Raw genomic sequence first — 25101 nt, forward strand, 5'->3', positions numbered from 1 at the left:
GAGGGCCACTTCTTAGAGTCATTGAGAAAACGGGAAGAATTACGATCTGTTCTAATCATGAAGCATTTTGTGGGACTAAATGGCACAGGTTCAAATACTGATCCTTCTCCCTTGCTGTCTTTATGACCCTGGGCAAGTCACTTAATCTCTGGATCTTCAAAATGAAGGGATTGGGTTAATTAAGTCAAAGGTCCCTTCCAGCTCCAGATCTATGAGTCCTTGTTCTAAGCTGCTTGGGATATCAAATCCTTGAATAAAGAGTTATGTTTTTATAGTAAAAGTCTATTTTGAGTGGAAAATGTGTTTTCATTTTTCAGATGAAACCTGTCTTTTGGGGGATAGACATTGTCTAGTGCCTACAGTCTGCTTAGTAGTAGCTCACCCAAAATAGGGTGTATGGGATGTTTAGGGAGGACTAGCACCCCTGGTATGAGGGATGGTGAACCTTTTTCAGGCTTCTACATCCACCTTTGGCACCCACCTGGTATCCAACTCTCACCTGTGGTTCCAAGAAGCTGTAGCATACTCAGCTTCCCTCCCACATAAAACCAGCTCACTTTGGGGGCTAAACCAGGTTTTGGGTAAGCAATGAACCTGAAACCCTTCAATGAGCTAGGGTGGGGGAGGGGTGTCTATCCCAAGCATGGGAAGACTTCCCTTGGTGAAATGGGTGGATGAGAACAGTGTGTTCCAATGTCCACGAAGAAGCAGGTGCTGTGGATTGAATACAACTTGGTTACACATTGAAGATGCCAAAATTATCCACTGCATTCTGGGCCATCGCCACTCACCCTGACTTCTGTCCTGCCACTGGACTTCTAGGACCCTGGAAGAGAGAGTATAACTGAAGACTTAAATCCAATTTATGGGCAAATTAAAAGACATCACCCACTGTTAAGGGACAGGTCAATTCTCTGAGAGCCTCCACAGCTGTGGATCATAGCATCTGAAGGAGCTGCAGGGCAGCCTTTACCGACACAGGTGTTGCAGACTGGGAATAATGAGATAAATTGGAGGCAGAGGAAGAGGAAAGAGATTAGACAATGCAATGGCCTCTCAGTCACAGAGGTCAGAGAACAGCAACTGCCTCTCAGTCTCCTTGTATTATCCTCTCCCAAGAGGAGATCCATTCTGGGTTGGATCTCCAGCAGCCACTGTCAGGTGGCTCCTGTGTATTCCAACAACTCATATCATTTTACTATTTGTGATGTCATTTTGGTCCTCTCCAAATGATGATGATGATGGTGATGGTGATGGTGATGGTGATGGTGATGATAATGATGGTGAAGATGACCCAAATTGTAGACACAATTAGGAGAAAATCAAACCACTTGTCATGGCCCTGCCTTGAAAATCTACAAATCAGTGCTCAGCCTGACCAGGGAACAGTATTCACATTTCAATATATGGGTAGCTGCTTCCTCAAATGTAAATCTCTGTTTCCTCTTTACCATTTGGGATAGCCTTCTTCCTTCTTTAGACCAATTGTCAGAATAGGGCTGGAGCCAAATTCCTTATTGTTGCAGGAGCAACAATATAGGGGCAAGGAAGTGGGGAGGGGGAGAACTCTGCTGGAGCCAGAGATTTGATTGTCCCCACGTGACCCACCAGATTTAGGGGATAACAGGGTTAATCCAATCATCCAGGTCACCAGATCATTAAATCCAAGGAAGATTAGGGTCTGAGCAGGCTTGTCCTAGCTCAAAAGGGTTGTTATTCATGAGGGGTGAGGGGACAGTTGCACATATTATCTTATCTGTGGCTTTAGGATTGTCTGGAGCCTTGTACAGCCTGCATCCCTGGGGTCTGTCTGTACTGGATGGTCCCAAAACAACATCTATCTTTGTCTATTCAGAAAACAGATTGCCTTCGAACTGATAGAATCCCTCTTCCTGCCTAGCTAGGACTGGGTATAGAGATTAAAGAAGGGATGCTGGAGCAAGGGCAGGTGCCTCATTATCTCCTGGCCTCTTCCTAGTGATGACCTCCATAGCAGTCAGTAAAGCAATGAGTCTCTGTGTAGAATATAGACACAGATACTCACAGACACACATAAACATACACATGCATACATATAGAATTACTGTTCAATCGTTTTAGTTATGTTCAATTCATCATGATCCCATTTGAGTTTTTCCTGGTAAAGTGTTCTAGGACACTTGGAAATCAGCAGCTAGGGTTTTGTGTTTTGTGTTTTGTTTTTAGAAATCAACCAGTAAGTCCCCAGAGGTTCTAGACAAAATCCATGGTGGAGGGGTTTGCTTTCCATAGTCCTGACTGAACTCTAAGAGCGCTTCACTTTGGAAAGGTTGAAAAGACCTCTTGTGTCTGAATAAGTGCACGATTAAGGGATCAAGAAAGACAGATACTCAACAGCCAAATCCAAAGTCAGCGAAACTAAAGGAATTCTTCCTCTATTTTTCAAGTAATGAAAAGTGATCACAAGAGGAAATACATGCTGAAAAGATAAACAAGTTTGAGAAAGATTTAGACAAACAGATCATGACCAATGACTATGGGTTCCTAAAGGAAGCCTGGGATATCTAGGAATGTCCCTAATTGGGGAGGACTGCCAAGGAGAGCAACTCTGGGCTAGCTTCATGAACGCACCCTCAGGTCCTCAGGGATCTCACCAGAGGCAGGATGTTGAGATGGTTGGATCTGAACCTGAACCCTGATAGATTTCATTTTTTGAATTCTCTTCTCTCTTTATCCCCACCTTCTGGCTTCCTTCATGTCTCCACTTATACCTCACCTTCTACAAGAAAGGGATTGGGATCCGCTGTAATGTCAATGCTTTTGCTCTGTGGATTATTATGATTGTTCCTTTATGCATCTTTTGTACATCATTGTTTGCATCATCTCCCACATTACACTGTAAGCTCCTTAAGGACAGGGACTGTCTTTTGTCTTTCTTCATAGCTCCAACACTCAGCATAGTGTCTGGTATACAGTAAGCACTTAATAAATGCTTGTTGACTTACTATCCGCAATCACCAAGAATTCATTAAAACCTTCTTCCCTCAGGTTCTCTTAGTATCTCAAAGTGATCCATGTGCCAGGCAGGCTAACCATCTCTCATGATCACCTTCATCTCCACTGACAACTGTCCTTCACTTTGTTCTTCTTACTTTATGCAAGTGATCCCAGGTACCTTGCAATAGCCCATAGGTGCCCAGCATATGTTGCCATTTTCCCTTGGAGAATAAATTCACTGCTGAAAAAAAATGAATTCATTAAGTCTCTCCTGACTACTATAAGCTTGGGCTCTTTTTGACCATGACAGTTGCAAACCTATGCCATAAGATGAAGATGGTAATCTTCTTCTCTGGTTCAAATAAACTCAGCAAACATTGCCACAACAGCATCACACTTATAATAGTCATATGAATCATACTATTAGTTTTAGTAGTGTGGTGTAGTAACTACTAAGTAGACCTTGGAGGCAAGCAAATTTGAGTGCTTCTGACACATTGTGATTGGTTACCCCAAGGCAAATTAACCTTCCCCAACGCTCTAAGCAGCTCTAAGGGTCAAAAGTAGAGTATTCTTGTTGAGCTTTATCAGTGGAGGGAATTTCCACACAGGAAATTCCTCATGTCAACGAAATAAAAAATCTAGATGATTCTGCCAAAAAATACATACATTATATATATATTATGTATGCATTTACAGTACATATTGTATACGAAATATACATCATATATCAATTTATATTGCGTATATGACAACAAAATGATTAAATTATTATTATTATTGAGAGTTTAGTATAATAATAACAAAGTACAACAGAGAAGTCATGCATTGTAGTGACTGGAGACAATACTGACCTTAGTGTCAGGAAATCTCTGTATCCCACTGTACATACCACCTCATAGTCTATTTTCCCATCTGCCAAATGAAGACAATGGTACCAGTGCTAGAATCACAGAATCACACAATTGGAAGAGATTGGAAGAGAACTCATTGGCCATCCAATCCAAACCACTCTGCCCAATCTCCCCACAACATCATGGGCAAATGGACAGGAAACCCTTGCTTGAAGACATCTTTTGAAGGGGGATCCACTAAACTCTTGACCATTCTACACTACCTGCCTTATGGTTAATAGCTGTGTGGTCCCCATCAAGTCATTTAAGACATTATTATCTAAAGTCACTCGAGAAAATAATATTATAATTATTAATAAAAATTACTTGCCACCACTATCCCCTTTCCAATATCAACCCAAAGAAGCTTAATGGCACAGTGATTGAGTGCTGGGTCTGGAGTTGAAATACTTGAATTCAAACATGGCCTCAGACACTTGTTAGCTGTGTGATCCTGAGAAAGGCACTTAACTCTTGTGTGCCTCAGGTACCACAACTATGATAATAATAGCACCAGTCTCCTAGTCTAGGGGACCTTTGTTGTGAAGGTCAAATGATATAATATTTGTAAAGCACTTAGCATGTAGTAGAACTAAATAAACATAAGTTCTCTCTTTTCCTGTCCCTTCCCAATTTGGTATAAACAATCCCCAGCAGAGCAGACCACTCTACCAATGCAGATCTGCACCTGCTCTGGCTGGCTTAGAAAGTTTCCTAGGGCATTGTGTGACCTGTCCTGATTTATAAGATCCCAGATTTAGAGCCTGAAATGGCCGTAAAGCAATAGTATTAAACGTAAATAAAAACCTGAGGTACCTTGATGTCATCTTAGGTTCATTTGAGTTTTAGGTTTATTATTTCATGGACTCATAAACCCCTAGAAACCTCAGTTTCCTCATCTGTAAAATAAGAAGGTCCCTTCCTCTCTTCTATAGAAGTTCAAATTCAACATTCATTACCTGTATAACCTTGGGCAAATCACGACATAGTTCATAGAGTGTTAGACTTAACATCAGAAAGACTTGGATTCAAATCCTGACTCTGATACTTAGAAGTTGCGTGACTCTGGACAAATCATCTAACTTTTCTGAGCTACATTTTTTTCATTTGTAAAATGAGAGAATCAAACTTGATGATTTCCAAGTTCCCTTCTGAAATCAAGTGACATTTTTGATCCTATTCCCTCCTTGGACCTCAGTTTCCTTATCTCATATGGCTACTGAGGATCCTTCCAATGATAGGTCAACAGATGCTATTATCCATCCCATCTTTTGTGCCCATCTGAGCTAGTTGCTTCTCACTTATTTGGCACCCTTCCTGCCAAAGGTAACAGAGAGGTCATTTCTTCCTGCTCTCTCTATCTCCTGGCCTGGACTAAACTTAGCAATGGGTCAGAAACATCTTTCTATCAGATCCTTCCAATGGTCCTCTCCATTGAACTACCCAGCTGACTGAGAGGACCATACCCTGAAGCCACAGCCCTAGTGATATTAATACCCAACCTGGGCCCATTTCTCAATGACTAATAAACTCCCACCTGGTCCCATCCTGTATCCACTGGTTCTGAATGTCTGTGATTATTCAAATTCTCCCTCCCCTACTGCCCACTCCAAATTCTCATGCCCCCTCAAACCAATTTCCTCCTCCCATGTCCTACTCTAAAGCTGCCCATTACTTCCCACTGTGCTCTCTGTACTGCTTGTTCTGTAGGTAACAAATTCACTTTCTTTTTTTAAAAAAAATTTCCTCTAATTACATGTAAAGACAATTTGTAACATTCTCTTTTTTTTTGTTACAAATTTTTCCCTTTTTCCCTCACCTCACTCCTCCCTAACACAGTAAGCAATTATATATAGATTTTACATGTGCAGTCGTGCAACACATCTTTCCATATGAGTCACGTTGTGAAAGATGATACATACCAAAAGAAAAAAAAAAAAAAGGAAAAAGGGGAAAATAGTCTGCATTCAGACTCTATCTATCTATCTATCTATCTATCTATCTATCTATCTATCTATTTTTTCTCTGAAGGTGGACAGCATTTTTCGTTTTTTTTTTTTTTAATTTTTGTAATTATAACATTTTCTTTGACAGTACATATGCATAGGGCTTTTTTTTTTTTTTTTTACATTATCCCTTGCACTCGCTTCTGTTCCGAAATTTTCCCCTCCTTCCCTCCACCCCCTCCCCTAGATGGCAGGCATTCCCATACATATTAAATATGTTATAGTATATCCTAGGTACAATATATATGTGCAGAACCGAATTTTGTTGTTGTTGTTGTTGCAAAGGAGGGATTGTATTCACAAGGTAAAAATAATCTGGGGAGAAAAACAAAACAAAACAAAACAAAAAACAATGCTCGCAGTTTACACTCATTTCCCAGTGTTCCTCTTCTGGATGTAGCTGATTCGGTGGACAGCATTTTTCATCACGAGTCAATTCCAAAGGACTTGTCTTGAGTCACTGTATTGCTGAGAAGAGCTAAGTCATTCACAGTTGATCATCATATAATAGTGCTGTTACTGTGTATGTTGTCCCAGTTCTGCTCACTTAACTTTACACCAATTCTTATAAGTCTTTCCTTTTCTGAAATCATCCTGTTCATCATTTGTTATAGAGCAATAATATTCCTTTACATTCATCTACTACATTTTGTTCAAGCATTCCCAACTGATGGGCATCCCCTCGATTTCCAGTTCTTTACTACCACAAGAAGAACTTCTATAAATATTTTTGTACAAATAGGTCCTTTTTCTTTTCTTGTACCTCTTTGGGATATGGACCTAGTATAGTTAACAAAGCTGGAGAAAATTAAGAAACCATGGTGTTGGGTACACTATACATTTATTTATTCATCTTAAAGTACTTTGTAAACTTTAACCTACTATGTAAGTTTGAGCTATTATTATTGTCATTGTTTTTAAATAAATGGAACAAATGGAATTCCTTTTTAAACAAAACAATAGCTTTTTTTCTTTTTTTATTATAGCTTTTTTATTTATCAGATATATGCATAGGTAATTTTCCAGCATTGACAATTGCAAAACCTTTTGTTCCAACTTTTCCCCTCTTTCCCCCCACCCCTCCCCAGATGGCAGGTTGACCAATACATGTTAAATATGTTAAAGTATAAGTTAAATACAATCTATGTATACATGTCCAAACAGTTATTTTAATGCACAAAAAGAATCGGACTGTGAAATTGTGTACAATTAGCCTGTGAAGGAAAGCCAAAATGCAGGCGGACAAAAATAGAGGGACTGGGAATTCTATGTAGTGGTTCATTGTCATATCCCAGAGTTCTTTCACTGGGTGTAACAGCTTTTTATTTTCAAAACATATGCAAAGATAGTTTTCAACATTTGCCCTTGCAAAAGCTTGTGTTCCAATTTTTTTCTCCCTCCCTTTCTCCCACCTCCTTCTTCTAGACAACAAACAATCCAATATATGTCAAACATGTGCAATTCTTCCCACTATAAATTTGTGTTGCGCAATTTCAGCTCACTGCAGCAAGACAATTTTTCATACCGTCCTAATTGATTTAGCAACAGCTAGGTGGCATAATGGATAGAGTCACAGGTTTGGAGGCAGGAAAACTCATTTTCTTGAGTTCAAATCTGGACACTTACTAGCTGTGTGAGGTTGAGCAAGTCATTTAACTGTTTGCCTTAGTCTTATTATCTGTTAAATGAGCTGGAGAAGGAAAACAACAAACCACCTACTATAATGAGCAGCACACAGTAGATGCTTAATAAATGTTTATTGAATTAAATTTGAATCAGATGTGACTGAACAACAACACAACAGGCATTGTAAACTCAACATGTCCAAAACTAAACTTATTATATTCCCCCCTAAATATCCTTTCTTTCTAATTTCCTTATTGCTGTCAAGGATACCTCCATTATTTGTGAACTGATTCAACCATTCTGGAGAGCAACTGGAACTATGCCCAAAGGGCTATCAAACTGGGCATACTCTTTGTCCAGTAGGGTCTCTACTGGGCTTGTATCCCAAAGAGGTGATAAAAAAGGGAAAAGAAACCTCATGTGCAAAAATGTTTGTAGCAGTCCTTTTCGTAGTAGAAAAAAAAAAAACTGGAAACTGAATGGATGCCCATTAGTTGGAGAATGGCTGAATAAGTTATGGAATGTGGATGTTATGAAATATTATTGTTCTGTAATAAATGATCAGCAGGAGGATTTCAGGAAGTCTGGAGAGACTTACATGAACTGATGCTGAGTGAAGTGCGTAGAACCAAAAGATCATCGTACATGGCAATAAGATCATATGATGATCAATTCTGATGAACGTGGCTCTTTTCAACAACGAGGTGATTCAAGCTAATTCCAAAAGATTTGTGATGGAGAGAGCCATTTGCAGAGAGGAGAGAAAGGACTATAGGGATTGAATATGGAGCACAACATAAATTTTTAACTTTTTTGCACTGTTTGCTTATTTTTTCTTTCTCATTTCCCCCCCTTTTGATCTGATTTTTCTTGTGCAGCATGATAAATGTGGAAATATGTATAAGAATTTCACATGTTTTGATACATATTGGCTTACTTGCTATCTAGAGAGGAGGCAGGGAAGGGAGGGAGAAAAAATTGAACACAAGGTTTTGCAATGGTGAATGTTGAAAACTATTTTTGCATATGTTATGCATATAATTATCATTAAAATATATCACCATCTTCTAAGTCCTCCAAATTTGTGACCTAGTGCTACTTTGACTACTCATGCTCCCTCACCCCCACATATTTAATATTTTGTTAAGGCCCTTCAATTTTACCTCTCACACTTTCCCTCCCCTGATGCGTCCACCACCCTGGTTCATGCCCTCTTTGTCCCATGCCTAGATTACTGCAATAATGTGCTAGTTGCCATCTTCGGCTTGAGCCTTAGCCCACTCCAGTCCATCTTCCACTCAGCTGTTAAAGTGATCTGACCGTGTCACTTCAATAAACTGCAGTGGCTCCCAATCATCTCTGAGATCAAATAAAAAATCCCATTTGTTATTCAAAATCCCACATAATCTTCATCTCAACCATTCTAGTCTTCTTAGACTTTACTCCCCATCATATGTATTCTTGGATCCAATGACACTGGCTTTCCTGATGCTCTTTGCACAAAACATTCCATCTCTCACATGATGCTCTCCATCTCTTGGCTCGGCACAGAGCCCAATTTCCACCTTCTACTTTCCCAATTTCTCTTAATTGTAGAGCTTTCTCTCTGTTGGTTATCTTCAATTTACTTTAGCTATAGTTTATTTGTCTCACCCATTCATCCATGAGATCCTGAAGTAGAGAGATTATCTTTTGCCTTCCTTGCCAGCATTCAGCATAGTGTTTAACACATAGTAGATACTTAATAAATAAACATTTATTAAATGACTGATTGACTGACTACCTGGCCAATTGTGAATAGAGCAATAAAGTCAGAGTCGAGAAAAACCAGCTGCTATGTGCAGCGGTGAAGGACCTCCCTTGGCTGCCAGCCAGGGCACCTACATTCCTGATAGCCCAGTCCAGCACCTTTGGACACCTACTCCTCCCTGAGCACGACTCCACCCTCTCCTATTGGCCCTGCCCTTTCCCTACTTCCCTCCCCGGTTTCAAAACTGGGGTGGAACAGACTACCTGGGCGCCAAGGTTTCCCCACCCTCCCCAGCACACTCCGACAGTTGCACAGAGGAGAGGGGCAAAGAAAGAAGAGGAGGATAGAAGAGGAAAAGAGCAGCGAGCAGAGGAGAGAAGACCTGATGAAAGGACAAAAGAAGACGACTTCCTAACCCTTCCTGACTCACCTCTTCCAAGAATGAAGTGGTTACTAGCCATCCTAGTCATCAGCATCCTGAAGGGTGAGTTTCCCCATGCTCATGTCAAATCCTTGCTTTTTCCAGGGGGCTAAAGAAAGCTCAGGGGACCAGGATCAGAGATTTTCCCCCTCTTCCAACTTTAACAAGGAATTATCATGGGTTCCAGATTTTTTTTTTTTTTTCCTGATAAAAACACTAGGTTTGGAGTCAGAGGACCTGCATTCAAATACTCGATATTTTCCATTACCAGTAGAGCTCCTACAAGTCGCTATCTTCTCTGGACCTCAGTTTCCTTATCTGAAAAAGCAAGGGGAGAAAAGGGAAGAAAAAACGAGGAGATTGAACTAGATGAGAGACGATCATTAAGGTCCCTTCCAGTACTAAAGCTATAAAATGACCTTTGCACAGAATCTCTGAACGTCAGAGAAAGAAGAAAGCCTAGCAATATCGTTAGAAGGGGAAGTGGCCCCAGGGTCTTGCACCCCTTATCAGGGAGATGTTGCTTCAAGCTCTAACCAGTAAGGGGGAGTTGATGGTGAAAGTTTCAGTGGGAGCATTTACACTTTAGTAAGTTGTTCTGTTGATTGTTTTATTGATTGACTGAAATAATGTTAATAATACAGATTAAATATATAGTATGTCAGACAAATACATGTCAAACTTTATATATTATATTAATATGATATAAATATGTATCATATAAACATATATTTTAAAGTGTCATGCATATGCATATATACACATGACACTTTACATGTCTATAATATAGAAGTATAACATTAATATGAAATAAATGTATTTCTATAAATATTTATCCTAAAGTGTGCTGAGCATATACATGACATACTTTATATAGAGAAACATATTCACATAAATATATATTAAGTGTGTTAAGCATGTATCTAGGTATGGGATACTATATATGTCTATATAATATATAAATATATATATATATATTAAGTGTGTTAACCATGTATCTATGCATGGGATACTTTATACATGTCTGTATAATATAGAAATATATATATTTACACAAATATATACATATTAAGTGTATTAAGCATGTATCTATACATGAAACACTTTATTTCTGTCTATATGATATAAAAACATTTCTATAATATGTAGACATATGCATTTACATAAATATATATTAAGTGTGTTAAGCATGTATCCATGCATGGGACGTGATATATCTCTATGTATTATAGAAATATATTTACATATATAAATATATATAAAGTTTGTTAAGCATGCATCTATGCATGGCTTACTTTCCATATGTTTATATCACATAGAAATGTATATTTACATAAATAGATATATTAAATGTGTTGCAAGAGACACGATATATGTCTATATATTATAGAAACATATTTACATATATATATAAATATATATATATATAATGTGTTAAGCATGCATCTATGCATGGCTCACTTTCCATATGTTTATATCATATAGAAATGTATATTTACATAAATATATATATATTAAATGTGTTAAGTATGTATCCATGCAAGAGACACGATATATGTCTATATATTATAGAAACATTTACATATATATATATATAATGTGTTAAGCATGCATCTATGCATAGCTCACTTTCCATATGTTTATGTCATATAGAAATGTATATTTACATAAACATATATATTAAATGTGTTAAGTATATATCTATGCATGGAACACTTTATATATATATCTATATAATATGTATTTATGCATGGGACATTTTATATATGTCTATATAATATAAATATATTTACATAAATATATATTTTTAAGTGGGTGGAGCATATTTATCATGACAATAAAGTGCCTGTATATATACATATATAAAATAGTTTACATCTAGGTATGTGTGTATACATAAATATGTACATTTATACACACACACACACACACACACATATATGATTGTTAAACATTTACCAGCACACTCCTGCTTTCTTACTTCCTAAAATAGGTTTAAAAAAAAAATGAACTGACAAATAAGGGAAAATCGGGAGGGGCAAAAGCTTTAGCCTTGGCTCTCTCCTTCTGCCCTGGGGGGGGGGGGGTAACATCCAGCAAGGGGCAGCGAACAGGGCCCAGAGGTACCAGGCATTCTTAGACCCCAGTCTTTCTGGTTATCTCATCTCTCTCCCGCTGCTTCCTCATCCCCCTCTGCTTCACCCCCTCCTCACCTGCAGTAGAGGGGGGCAGGAGGGGGGCTCCGGCTGCATTCTGCTACACCCTCCACCCCCATCCCTGCCTTGTCACTTGGAGTTAAAAAGTCATAATAGCACATACATTTATACCCTTGAAGGGTTGCAGACAGCTCCATCTTCCCAACTTCCACACTCCTGTGTGTTCTGTTAATTCGTTTGTCCCGAGAAAGACCGGCCGTCTTTGCCCAAGAGAAGAGAAGGCTAAGGGGAAACAATGGTCATTTTAGGAATATAGATGATCCGAGCACAGATTCAAAGTGAGTGATGGTGGCAGCAATATTCTACTTAGAAATTAGGAAGGGCTTAATGAGAGGAGGGTCGGAGGATTTAGAACCTATTTTTAGAACCTTATTTTTATTATTATTTAATGTCATTATTACTATTTTTTAGTTCAATAGTTCCACTCCCCCATTTTGCATATGTGGAAACTTGAGACCTAGAGATAAAGTGACTTGCCTAAAGTCACAATTTTGAATAATAGAGCAGAGACGGAATCTCAGGTTCTCGTCTTTAATCCAGATCCACGGGGAGTCGCAAGGCACTCCTGTGGGATTTATGTCTCTCTGGAGGAGTTTAAGAGAAAGGCCTTGTATTGGCCAAAATACAAGGATGGGGGGGGGGGATATGGTGTGATCAGAGACAGGGGGATGGCCCCGATGACTAGAGGTCCCCTGCAACTCCACTTTAGAAAGAAGAAACTCAGTTGAAAATCCACTGAGAACAGTTTCCCAAGAACTCCAACAAGTGCTGACTAGGCCGTCGGCTTCTAAGGAACTACTTTCTCCTCCCACTCCGGCTCCTGAGCAGCCTCAGGGAGAGGACTGGGAATCCCCAAACTGAGGGGTGGGGGTGGGGTGGGGGGGAGTTTGAGAGATTTGGTCGATCTCTCCGAGATCTGGCTGTGGTTAAGCTACGGTGTGGAACGCCCTGGCTTTGGTGGGGGTTACTAAACCTGGATGAGTAAGAATCCCAACTCTACAACTTAATACCTGTCCCTAAGCAAATGTTTCCCCCTCTCTGCTCCCCACTTTTCTCATCTATGAACTGTAGAGGCCAGGGTCCTGATCCCAACTTTTCAACTTGCTACTTTTGTGATTTTGAGCCAGTCACTCCATTTCTCTGGGTCTTAGTTTTTTCCATTTGTAAAATAAGATTTATAAAGTCTATGTTATAATAATCATATTAATAATAGCATTTATATAGCACTTGAAGATTTTCAAAGTGCTTTAAAAATATGAGCTCATTTATTCTCACAATAACCCTGGGAGGCAGGTGCTATTAATATTTCCATTTTAAAGATGAGGAAAGTGAGGTTGAGAGAGATTAAGTAAGCTAGTAAGTGTCTGAGGCAAGATTCAAACTCCCAATGCCAATAAAAAGTCCAAAACTACTGTATTACTTATTTGGATGATCACTAACATCCCTTTCACTGTAACCTTTTTTGGGGGGTCTCCATCACTGGGCACCTAAACAATTCCTGATTCTGATCCTTTCTGAAGAAGGATGCCCCCACGCTGACCATTGCACTTGAAGCTCTAGAGGGAAACTCAAGGCTAAAATTCAGTGGAACGAATATTTCAAGATGAAATTTGAGCTTCTGGAGAATTGGACTGTCCCACTTTGATCTGTGTTTTTGCATTCAGCACAGTGCCAGGTATATGGGAGGCAATGAACAAAAATTGATTGATGGATTGGTATACTTAATATATTATATAAAATAATTATAGAAACCTGAGCAAACCTAAAATCATGGAAATCGTCATTTCTTAAAAATCTAGCATTTCAAGTGCTACATTTTCCAAGCAGGATTTCATAATGTACAACTTGGATCTGGAGAAGTGTGGGAAATCCTATTGTTCTGAGAAGCAGACAATAGATTTGGAGAAAATAAAAATGGGGACAAAAAGGAAGTACAGCTTTGTGCTCTGGATCTGATAGGAACTATCCTCAGTTATAGATAGGGAAACGACTAAGGGAGATTGACTTGCCCAATGTCGTACAATTAGTTAGTGTTTGAAGCAAAATTTGAACTCATAGCTTCTTAATTTCAAATATTACACTGCTGCAAATTGAGTAGCCTTAGACAAACCATTGTACCTCTCTGGGTTTCAGTTTCCTCATTTAACAGATGAGGTCTCTCCCAGCTCCACTTCTATGCTCCCATGAAGTTATCACTTGGCAAATGCTTATTCAATGTTTCCACGAATTTCCAAGAAAACACTGAACCCTACCAGACTGAGGACCCATAGAAGTCCAAGAGAGGAAAGATCTTGGGTTGGAAGCAGCCCCAATCCCAAAACAAACCTATCCACTATACTGACAGTTTGGCTAAACTAACATCAATTCAGGGAATTGAGGAAGTTACTGGACACAAATAGACGGCCCGATATTAGTTTTGCTCCAACTTGCAGTAGTGCTACTACCTTAAATTATTATTTTCCACCTACCCAGAAAACCATCAATCATTGTCTCATTCAGCCCAGCAGAATCCAATCAGTTCCTTCTCTGGGATATTTCTCAGGCTACAGATGTCCTCACCCTTCCTGTCCATAGCATATGGTCCTTTCCCAAACATTCATGGGAAAGGAGGAGGGCATCTGAGCGTTCCCAGAACCTGGATACGTGGCCTTTGTCTTTCATTCCCCAAACCTCTCATTTAGCTTCTTCTCCCCACCCCAAATAGTGGGATTAAAAAAAGGGACAGAGCCAAGGACCCTCTACATTAGAGAAAAGTTTCTTCTACCTCCATTCCCCACTTATGCATTCACTCCCAGAAGACAAGACCACAGAATAGAACTCCCAATCCAATGCATCCCTACCTCTTATTCCTGGCCTCTGCTTAAATCTCCCCCAATTTTAAACTTCGGCACACATGTTTACTTGGCCCAAGGTGCTCTTCTTCCCCCACAAAGGTGATGACCACAGAACAAAAAAGCTAGGAAGAATCTTAATCATTCAGTCAATAAGTCCTGATTACCTGCTTATATAGTGTCCCTGCCTTCAAGGATATCAGAGGGATACATCTTCGCTGATGAGTAAATACATGGATATATACAAAATAAAGAGAGTTAGCCTAATGTTCTACCTCTGCAAGTTAATTATATGGTTCTGTGCAAATCTCTTAACCTCTTAACTAGTGCTAGTCAATTCTCTTAAGAATAAAAGTTGCAGAACTTTCTTCTCAGGGCAAAAACATTGGAAATTGGGGAATGAATGGTTCAATAAACTGTGGTGTATGTTTATGATTGAATATTATTGGGAAATGATGAGCAGGATGCTCTCAAAAAAAAAAAAAAAAAGAAACACCTGGAAAATCCTCCATGAACTCAAGCTGTGAATGACTTGGCTATTCCCAGTAGTGTAACCATCCAAGACTACTCGAAGAGCTTCTGATAAAAATCCTATTCATACCCAGAGATGGAACTGATTGTGTCTGAATACAAATTGAAACATTCCCTCTTCTCTCTCTCTCTCTCTCTCTCTCTCTCTCTCTCTCTCTCTCTCTCTCTCTCTCTCTCTCTCTCTCTCTGTCTCTCTCTCTCTCTTCTCTCTCTCTCTTTCTCTCTCTCTCTCTCTGTCTCTCTCTCTCTGTCTCTCTCTGTCTCTCTCTGTCTCTCTCTCTCTCTCTCTCTCTCTCTCTGTCTCTGTCTCTCTCTCTCTCTCTCTCTCTCTCTCTCTCTCTCTCTCTCTCTCTCTCTCTCTCTGTCTCTGTCTCTGTCTCTCTCTCCTCTTGAGAGTTTTTATTTTTATTAAAGTGAGAAATCTATTTTTTTCACAATTTGATTTTTATGTAAATGTTTTGCACAACTTCACAAGTGGTTTCTTTATTGTGAACCTAGATAAGGGAAAGAAACTAGAACTCAAAAAAATTTAAAAACAAATGTAAAAAATTGTTTTGAATGTAACTGGGGAAAATATTAAAAAAATAAATCAGGAAAAAAAGGAACTAAAAATAAATAAATAAAAGTTGCAGACAAGGTATCAACCTCCTCTGATAAAAGTTATCTTCACCTGGACCTACTGTTATCCTAATGAAAACAGATCGAGTGCTGAAATGGGATGGGATGAGAAAGGATGGGATGGGATAGGGTGGGTTAAAATGGGATGAGATGGATTAAGGGTGGGATGAGCAGGGTGAAGTAAAGGAACGAACAAGTGGAGAATAAAGAAAGGGCTTGGTTTTTTTGTTCTAATGTCAAGCCCTTTCTTTATTCTCCACTTAAGTTCTAAAAGGTCCCTTCATTTTAGAGAAGGAGGAAACTTAAGGCCAGAGTAATCTGCCCAGGTTCACAGTGATAGAACCAAACCCCAAATCCGGGCATCTTGGTTGTGCAATCCCACCCCACTTTCAAACACCACAGCCCCCAAACTAATGTTTCTTTCATACTTGGCACTACCTATTTCATAGGACAGTTGTATAGAAATCTTTGTAATCCTTGGTAAAACTATTGAAATGTGGGCTATTATGAGTCTCTCTGTCCTCACCACATCCCCTAGAGCACTTCTATTTTTAAAAATCAATAAGAAGAGAGAGGTTAAGAGAAGAAGACCCATTTTTCTCTTTTGGTCTGATTTTTCTTGTGACATATGACAAATTTGGAAATATGTTTAAAATAAAGCTATATAAGATTGCTTTTTGTCTTGGGATGGGGGAGGAGAGAAGGGAAGGAGGGAAAATTGGAATCCAAAGTCTTACAAAAATGAATGTTGTATTTGGAAAAATAAAAATACTATAAGGAGGGAAAAACCTTGAAAAATCAAACAAAAAAAGAGAGAGAAAGAAAGGGAACTCCACCAGCCTAAAGGCACAGGCACAGACAGTCACACCTTCCAATTCCAAATTCAATGTTTTTTTCTCCTAATTCCTATTGTGTGTCACTGAGTCAGAGCAAGGCCTTTCTCTTTAATCTCTTCATGATATTGGACTAATCAAGTCCCATCTTTGCTCCCTATTTTCATACTCAAAAGGCCATGTATGTCCTTTGCCTGAGGGTCACAACCCCCCTGGCCATGTCAGGGCAGTGGGTGATGGCCTGTGAGCTGTGGGCAATGTTGGCTTCCTGGAGAGGAGGGGTAGGGGTATCAGGGTCTGAGTCTCCTGGTTCACTAGTTTCTGACTTTCCTTCCAGCAAACAAGGCAGAGGAGAATTCCAAGCTTCTTCAGAACCTGAGGTTCCAGTCAAGCAACTTTGAAACCATCTTGAAATGGAACAGTATCCAGGGAAGCCCCCCAGACACAGTCTACAGCGTGCAGTATAAAAGGTACAGCCATTTGCCCTGCTAGCAGCACTGGGAGTCTTTCTGCGATCAGGAATTATATCTCCCCTTTATTAGAGCCAGGAGCTAACTCCCTTCTCCAACTGAGGCTCCTAGAGATCAAGAGTTGTGCCTCTTAGAGTGGGGGCTCCTTAAGAGCATCTCCTCCTCCTCTCCCCCATTCCTGCCCAGGTACTTCTTTAGGTGAGCCATCATTTCTCCTTCTTGTGGCTGACTCTTTTGTTTCCAGTACTGGGTTCTGTATTTGGGGCACAGCTGAAGATAGGAAGAAAAGAGTAGGGAGAATAGGCGATTCCTGCTTATGACAGTCCCACAACAAGCTCCTTTTTGGAATTCTTTTATTCATATGTTCTCACTCTAGGTTAATGTTATTTTATGTGCTTCAAAGGATAGCTTTGTAAAACAAAACAAAACAAAACAAAAACAACTCATTATTGTAGATAATAATGCCTCATGGATATTTATTTAAAGAATTGAAATAAGATTGTCATGCTAAAGACACTATATTAAAAAAAGAATTTAAGGAATAATAGAAACAAGTTTAGAATCGGAAAATAATAGAACCATATTATCATTAGGGTGATTATGTTATATTAAAATAGTGACATTGAGATAATAAAGGATATTTCTTTTCAAAGAAAGTCACACTTTCAAATGTTGGAGGTATCTGTTCTTACTAGAATTAATCATAGCAACATGATAATGGGGCCAAGATTAAAGTTTAATATAATTTTTAAAAAAGAAACTCTTTACTAGAGGGAAAGTTTATCAGGGAGATGGATAAGAATACAACTTCATGTACCTGGAGATCCTTGTTAGGTATGTGATAGCCTTGGGGTAGCCTTCCAACTCTGAATTCTGGGATTCTGATATGGTTCCATGCAGAAAGTGCTGGGCCAGCTTGTTTGGGCAGACCAGGCTGGGCTTGTACAAAGGTAGAATCGGGTAGTACTTCTGCTCTCCACATTCTCTCCATCTGTCCACCTGCTGCCTCCGCCATTTCTTTCCTTCTTTGCTCCTTCATCTTCACCCTCACAAGGAGAGGAAATCAGTTCAGAAGTTGTAGGGAATCCCTTTTCCTCCCCTCTTGGTCTACCTTCTAGGTACGGTGACCCAAAATGGAAAACCAAGGACGAGTGTCAGAACATGATCCTAACATCATGCAATCTGACCTATGAGATGCGAGACATTGAGGAGCAGTACTTTGCCAAGGTGATGGCCTTCAGCCAAGGCAGCAGAAACATTGTGGAGTGGAGGCAGACGGCAAGGTTCAATGCTTGCCGAGACAGTAAGAACCTTTCTGTCCAGGTGGCTGGGGGCAGGGTGGGCAGAAGGGTTATCTAGGCCCCCTCTGCAACTTGGATAGCATCAGACTTTGAGGTAAGCAAGGGGGCCTGTAGGGACCGATTACTCCGACATGAAGCCCCCCAAGGTGATTTCTCCATCTAACCTAAATTCTTCCTTATAAATTTTGGCCATTTTAAATTCTACTTCTCCTGATCTTTAAGTAACCCCCACTCCCATCTTTGGATCATGGATTTAAAACTGGGAGGGACCTTAGAGGCCATTTTATTCCTCTTCTACATTTACAGATGAGGAAACTGAGGTCTGCAAAATTAATTGCTTTATCATAGGATCACTGACAGAGCAAATGAGAGGACTTCAAAGATTAACCCTTTTATTTTATATGAAGCCCGGAGTCACACAGCTAGTAAGGGTCACAGTCAAGGTTTGAATTCCAGTCCTTCTGGGGCCCACGAACCACTGAGCCATACAAGCTTTCGTAGGGTTTTCCTTCTCTGGGTCCCCGGCACCTAGCACAGGACTGGGTGGATGCCACAGTCGGTGCTTATCACGACAGTGGTGCTTCATTGAAGAACTGGATCAATGATCTCTCTCTCTCTCCTCTTCCGCCATTTGCACCAGCGGTCATTAAGCCACCACTGGTGACCTGCATCCCCAGTGTCCAGTCCATAAAGCTCATCGTGCATCCTTCACCCACTGCTCTCTGGACCAGCGATGGCCACCAGCAAACTGTGGAAGAGATATTCCCAGACCTCTTCTATCGCCTTCAGCTGCACATCAACCAAACCTACCATATGGTAAGCCCTAAGCCCACTCTGCCCCAGAAGAAGCCCCCTCCCTAATTCCCCAGAGAGAAGATATAATGAGGTTCTGACTTAGCTCCTTAGAATTATGGCCAGCTGGAGCTGCAAGAGACTCCAGAGGGTCTTTAACCAGAGTCCAACCTGAGAAGGAATCCCTTCCCCAGCATCCCTGAGAAACCAGTCTCTGCTTGTAGCCCCCTCCAGAAAACAGCCCACTCCCTTCTGAGATAGCTTACTCCACTTGGGCACAACATGGTTCATAACAGCATGGAGGAAACATCAACCAAATGGGTCCATACCTGGGTTCCTGCTATAACTCTTGAGTTGTGTGTCCTGTGCCCAAGCTCACTGGGAAAAGACTCATAGAATCTTGAAGCTAGAGGGAACCTCAATCCAACCCTACCATTATACAGATGAGGAAACAGATCTATGGAGGGCAAGGGGAGTTAAGTATTTATTAAACACCTACTTTGTGTCAAACTGAGATCTATGGAGGGTGAGGAGAGATAAGCATTTATTAAACACTTACTGTGTCAAATTGAGATCTATAGAGGGGGAGGAGAGATAAGCATTTATTAAACCCCTACTTTGTATCAGTCATTGTGCTAAGTGCACAAATATTATCTCAATTATCTCACAACAAGCCTGGTAGGTGAGTGCTCTTTTTACCCTCATTTTATAGATGACTGAACTGAAACATAGAGGCTAAGTGACATAATTAGTAAGTACCTGAGGCTGGATTTGAACTCCCTTCTTCTTGCCACCTAACCCAGAGTCAACAAGTGACTTGCTAATAATTCCCATGTAGTAAGTGGTAGAGATGGAGCTTGAATCCACCTCCCTAACTCAGAGGCAAGGCTCTTTCTGCTATTTCTGCCTCTTTGGCACCCGTACTCTAGATCCCCCTCAAAACAGACAGTTGAAAGCTGATTCTAGACCTCTTTTGAAGTGAATGTGGGATTAAACAGATTGAGCTCTGGCCTGGCCCTGCAAAGGAGTTGAGAGAATTCTCCCCACTTTCTTCAAAGAGGTGGATGACATGGGTGTGGAATGCTACATACACTATCAGAAATCTCTTTTATTTATTTATTTGTTTGTTTGTTTGCTAGGGAAAGTTCACCAGTCAGAGGAAGGAGATCTATTGTGGTTGTTCTTTGTTCGCTAAGAGGACCATGACATCAGGGAGGGGATGCCATGACATGGAAGGAAATGTTTATAAAGGAATAGGGTATAAAATCCAAAAAGCACCAATAAAAATAAAAATGGGCTGGGCTCTGCACAATGGCCAGTGTAAGAGTGTCCTAGGAAAACAGATTTAGAGCTGGAGTATTTTGAGGTTAAGAGATTTGGCTAGGATCACACAGCTAATGCCCTTCACTTCAGCTTCAATTTCCTTCTCTGTAAAATGGGGATAATAATACTCTACTGCAGGCAGCAGCTGAGTGGCCCCATGGTGGAAGACTTGAGTTCAAATCCAGCCGGATTTACTATCTAGCTGTGCCATCCTGGGCAAAGCACTTAATCTCTGTTCCTGAGTTTCCCCATTTATAAAATGGAGATAATAATAGCACCTACCTTCCAGGATGGCCATGAGGCTCAAGAAAATAAAGTGCTTTGTAAATCTTAAAGTGCTATGTAAGTGCTAGCTATTATTTTTATTGCTATTGCTATTATTGTTGTTAATCTTTGTCTGACTGAACTTTCTCATCTGTAAAATGGGAATAATAATAACACCTCCCTCCCAGGATGACCATGAGAAGCAAATAAGAAAGTAAAGTGCTCTGCAAATCTTAAAGCACTATATAAGTGTTGACTATTGTTGTTATTGCTATTGCTAATATTGTTGTTGTTGTTGCTCACCTCTGACACACTCGGTTTGATGATCCCAGCTAAGTTTCATGATCATGGATTTGCAGACAATTCTGTGGTATTGTACTTTGGAGGACAAGTACTGATCTGCACTAATGAAGGGAGTTCCCTCAGTTGGAGTCCCTTACACCACAAAATCTCAAATCCATACTGGAAAAAAAACACAAAGCAATAATGCAAAAACAACCTCATGGAGATTTTTTTCCTATTTTGGGCATATGTATTAAAGTATTGTGTAACCTGGAAAAATGCAGGTAACCAGTGGTGGCTATCAGTAAAGTGAAATTCTCCCCCTTGGTTTCTATTTGTAATGCAGCACTTCGAAGGGAAGAAAAAAGAGCATGAATTCTTTGGCTTGGCTCCAGACACAGAGTATGAGGGGGTCACCGAGATTGTTGTCCCCACCCCTTTCAAGGAGAGTGCCCCCTACACATGCCGAGTGAGGACACTCATAGGTAAGTTTTGATGCTGATGAGTCCAATGGCAAATGACAGCTCCAAATTCAAGTTCTATCCCTTCTATCGCCTCATTTGTGCTATCCTTGAGCTATCCTGGGACTCAGGAAGACCTTGGGCTATCCTGGGACTCAGGAAGACCTTGGGCTACCCTGGGACTCAGGAAGACCTTGGGCTATCCTGGGACTCAGGAAGACCCAGAATCAAGTCTTGCCCATGATACATCATGCCTCCAGACAGCCCACTGGAGAGTTGACCATCTTGACTGATAAGTGGAATTTCCAAATTGGAATCCCAGGGATTGGTAATTTTGATCTGGAAAAGATCTCTGAGGTGAGCTGTCCAACTCTCATTTTCCAAATTGTGAACTCAAGGCCGGTAGAGCTGAAAAAATTTGCCAAGGATCACACAGGTAGTTAGACAGAACTGAGATCTGAACTCAGGTCCTCAGACATCAAATCAGTATATGGACTATACCACTTTGCATCTCCTACTATTGTGAAATCCTAGGTCTAGACCCCCTCAAAAAATACAAGGAGTTTTCCAGTGAGCTGGGATTAATAAGCATTTATTAAGCACAACAACAAGCAAAATAAAGTCGTTTTAAAAAGAAGAGACTACTCAGAATAAGAATCCATTTAGGAGGTGCCATGAGGCACCATGCTAAGCTGGCCACTTCCCAAGTGATCCCACAGGGAAATTGGGTGCAAGTTTCATCCTGCTCTTTCACTGGGTTTGGGGGGGGGCAGTGGGATGGTCACTAAGAGAAAAGATGGAAAGTAACCTGATTTCTCAGGCTAAGGAAAAGAGTTGGGATCCCAGAACTAGAACTGGGAAAGCTCAGAGACCATCCTGGCCAACCCCATTTTACAGATGAGGAAACTGAGACTAAATAGCTCAAAAGATTTAGCCAAGGTCATCCAAGCAGTAAGTGCCAGATTTGAATCCAGATCCCCTGACTTCAGAGTCAGAGCTAATATGAGATCTAGGAAGGTCTTTAGAACCCAGGAGGTCAGAGCTGGGAAAGCCTTAGAACCCGGGAGGTCAGAGGTGGGAGGGCCCTTAGAACCCAGGAGGTCAGAGCTGGGAGGGCCCTTAGAACCCGGGAGGTCAGAGCTGGGAGGGCCCTTAGAACCCGGGAGGTCAGAGCTGGGAGGGCCCTTAGAACCCAGGAGCTCAGAGCTGAGAGGGCCCTTAGAACCCAGGAGGTCAGAGTTGGGAGGGCCCTTAGAACCCAGGATGTCAGAGTTGGGAGGGCCCTTAGAACCCAGGAGGTCAGAGTTGGGAGGGCCCTTAGAACCCAGGATGTCAGAGTTGGGAGGGCCCTTAGAACCCAGGAGGTCAGAGTTGGGAGGGCCCTTAGAACCCGGGAGGTCAGAGCTGGGAGGGCCCTTAGAACCCAGGAGGTCAGAGCTGGAAGGGCCCTTAGAACACAGGATATCAGAGCTGGGAGGGCCCTTAGAACCCGGGAGGTCAGAGCTGGGAGGGCCCTTAGAACCCGGGAGGTCAGAGCTGGGAGGGCCCTTAGAACCCAGGATGTCAGAGTTGGGAGGGCCCTTAGAACCCAGGAGGTCAGAGTTGGGAGGGCCCTTAGAACCCAGGGTTTCAGAACTGGGAGGGCCCTTAGAACCTGGGAGGTCAGGGCTGGGAGGGCCCTTAGAACCCAGGAGGTCAGAGGTGGGAGGGCCCTTAGAACCCAGGAGGTCAGAGCTAAAAGGGGTTTAGAAAAACAGGTCAGGCTCTCTCAGTTTACAGATAGTTGCTAAGGTAGTATTTTGAAATCTGTGAGAGAGAAACATGAAAGCATGTTCCTAGTACACTCAGTTCTTCATTATCGGAGAGTTGATTAGCAGATAATTCCCGACAGCTGCTTAATCCCAGGCTTGTGTTCCTCCCTACTAGCCGGCACTTGTGGGAGTTTTCTCCTCCAGTAAGTGGAAGGGGAGGAACATTTGCTTGTGATTAGCGGCCTTGGCACCCATTTGGGAAGGTAAAATCATTTCTGGATTTGGCATTTTCTGCTCTGTTTAATTATCTGCTCCTTTCCATTCCTATGGAGAGCAGAAGTCCTGGTCTCACACAGGAGGGGCCAGGATAGAAGCAGGCCTCCGTGGTCATGGGAGGTTTGCTGGGTCTTGGGTACAATGATCTGCAGACTACAACAGGAGGAAGATAAGGACTAACAATGGTCCCGAGTGAGCTCACATTCTGGATTGGGCATGTCCTGGCTTTTTAAGTATTTTTGTACCCAACACATTTCTAGGAAGAGGATAGTTAAATCCATTGCCTTTGCTCTTTCCCTCTTACCTCTCACTCATAGTTCAGTGGGTAGAATTGAATTTAATTCAACAAACATTTATTAAACACCTACTGTGTGTCAGACATTGTGGTAGGTGCTAGAGTGACAAAAGTAGGATGGCCTCTGCCTTCAAGTGGTTTCTATTCTTATGGTTCAGGCATTTTTGACTCTGTGACTATTTGGGGCTATCTCTTTAGAGCCAATGTCGCCCGTCCCACATGAGATACAGGGATCTCTTAGGACTCCCTGAAAAATAGGATTTTTTTCCTTCTAAGTATCAGGTAGAAGGCTCTGATCTTAAGAGGTAGAAATGTTACAAAGTCTTATTAGTCAAACACAAAATAGTGCCATGTTATCATGTAATTCCCATCACAGCATTATCAGCACTTAGAATGAGCTCTTCTGAGCCAAGGTCAATGTACAAAGAGGTATAGTGGAGATAGAACCTCATCACATCAACATCCCATCTTGGGCAATTCACTTCATCTCAATTTTTTCATTTAATATATTTTGATAGTGGTATCTGATGAATGAATGAATGAATGAAAAAGCATTTTTATTAGCAACATTTATTTTCTCCTTCCCCCTAACTTGTACTTAAGAAGCCCAAAAAACAATCTTCTAACACACAGACATTGTCAAGAAAAACAAATTCCCATACTGAATGTGTCCCCCAGAAGATGACTCTTTTTATATTCTGAGTTCATCCCCCCTCTGTCAAGTGGGAAAACAGTCTTCATCAGTTCTCTGAAATTTTGGTTAAATTTGCATTCAAAAGAATTTGTAAGCCTTTCAAAATTGTTCATTTTCACAATGTTGTTGTATAAATTGATCTTTGCATCAGTTCATCCAAGTTTTCCCCATGTTTCTCTGAGATGATCTATTTTATCATTTCTTAGACCACCATAGTATTCCATTATGTTTATGTATCACCCTGGGTGGGCATTGTCTTAATTTCTATGTCTTTACCACCACAAAAAAATACTATAAATATTTTTGTACATGTAGCATCTTTTGATTTCCTTGGTGATAAAGCTGGAGCAGAAAAAACGCATAGTTTAATGACTTTAGGAAATAGAATTCCACCAACAATGCATCAATGTGTCTGTTTTCCTACAGCCCCACCAGCATTTATCATTTTTCTTGTCAGCTTTGCCAATCTGGTGGCTGTGAAGTCAATCAAT

At 40.8% G+C, this 25101-nt stretch overlaps 1 protein-coding gene across 1 annotated transcript in view; it reads left to right on the forward strand.

Annotated features, from left to right (window-relative positions):
- The first annotated feature begins 9514 nt into the window (after positions 1-9514).
- The window catches only part of IL22RA1 (interleukin 22 receptor subunit alpha 1), a 24124-nt gene continuing 8537 nt past the window's right edge, over positions 9515-25101 (forward strand). The window contains exons 1-5 of the mRNA XM_074305848.1: positions 9515-9735; positions 17039-17171; positions 18290-18474; positions 19113-19288; positions 21480-21618. Of these exons, the coding sequence (XP_074161949.1) occupies positions 9693-9735; positions 17039-17171; positions 18290-18474; positions 19113-19288; positions 21480-21618 (676 nt within the window). The 5' untranslated portion in view covers positions 9515-9692. The remainder of the gene's footprint in view (positions 9736-17038; positions 17172-18289; positions 18475-19112; positions 19289-21479; positions 21619-25101) is intronic.

This window comes from Sminthopsis crassicaudata, chromosome 3 (assembly GCF_048593235.1).
Source record: "Sminthopsis crassicaudata isolate SCR6 chromosome 3, ASM4859323v1, whole genome shotgun sequence".
Classification (NCBI taxonomy): Eukaryota; Metazoa; Chordata; class Mammalia; order Dasyuromorphia; family Dasyuridae; genus Sminthopsis; species Sminthopsis crassicaudata.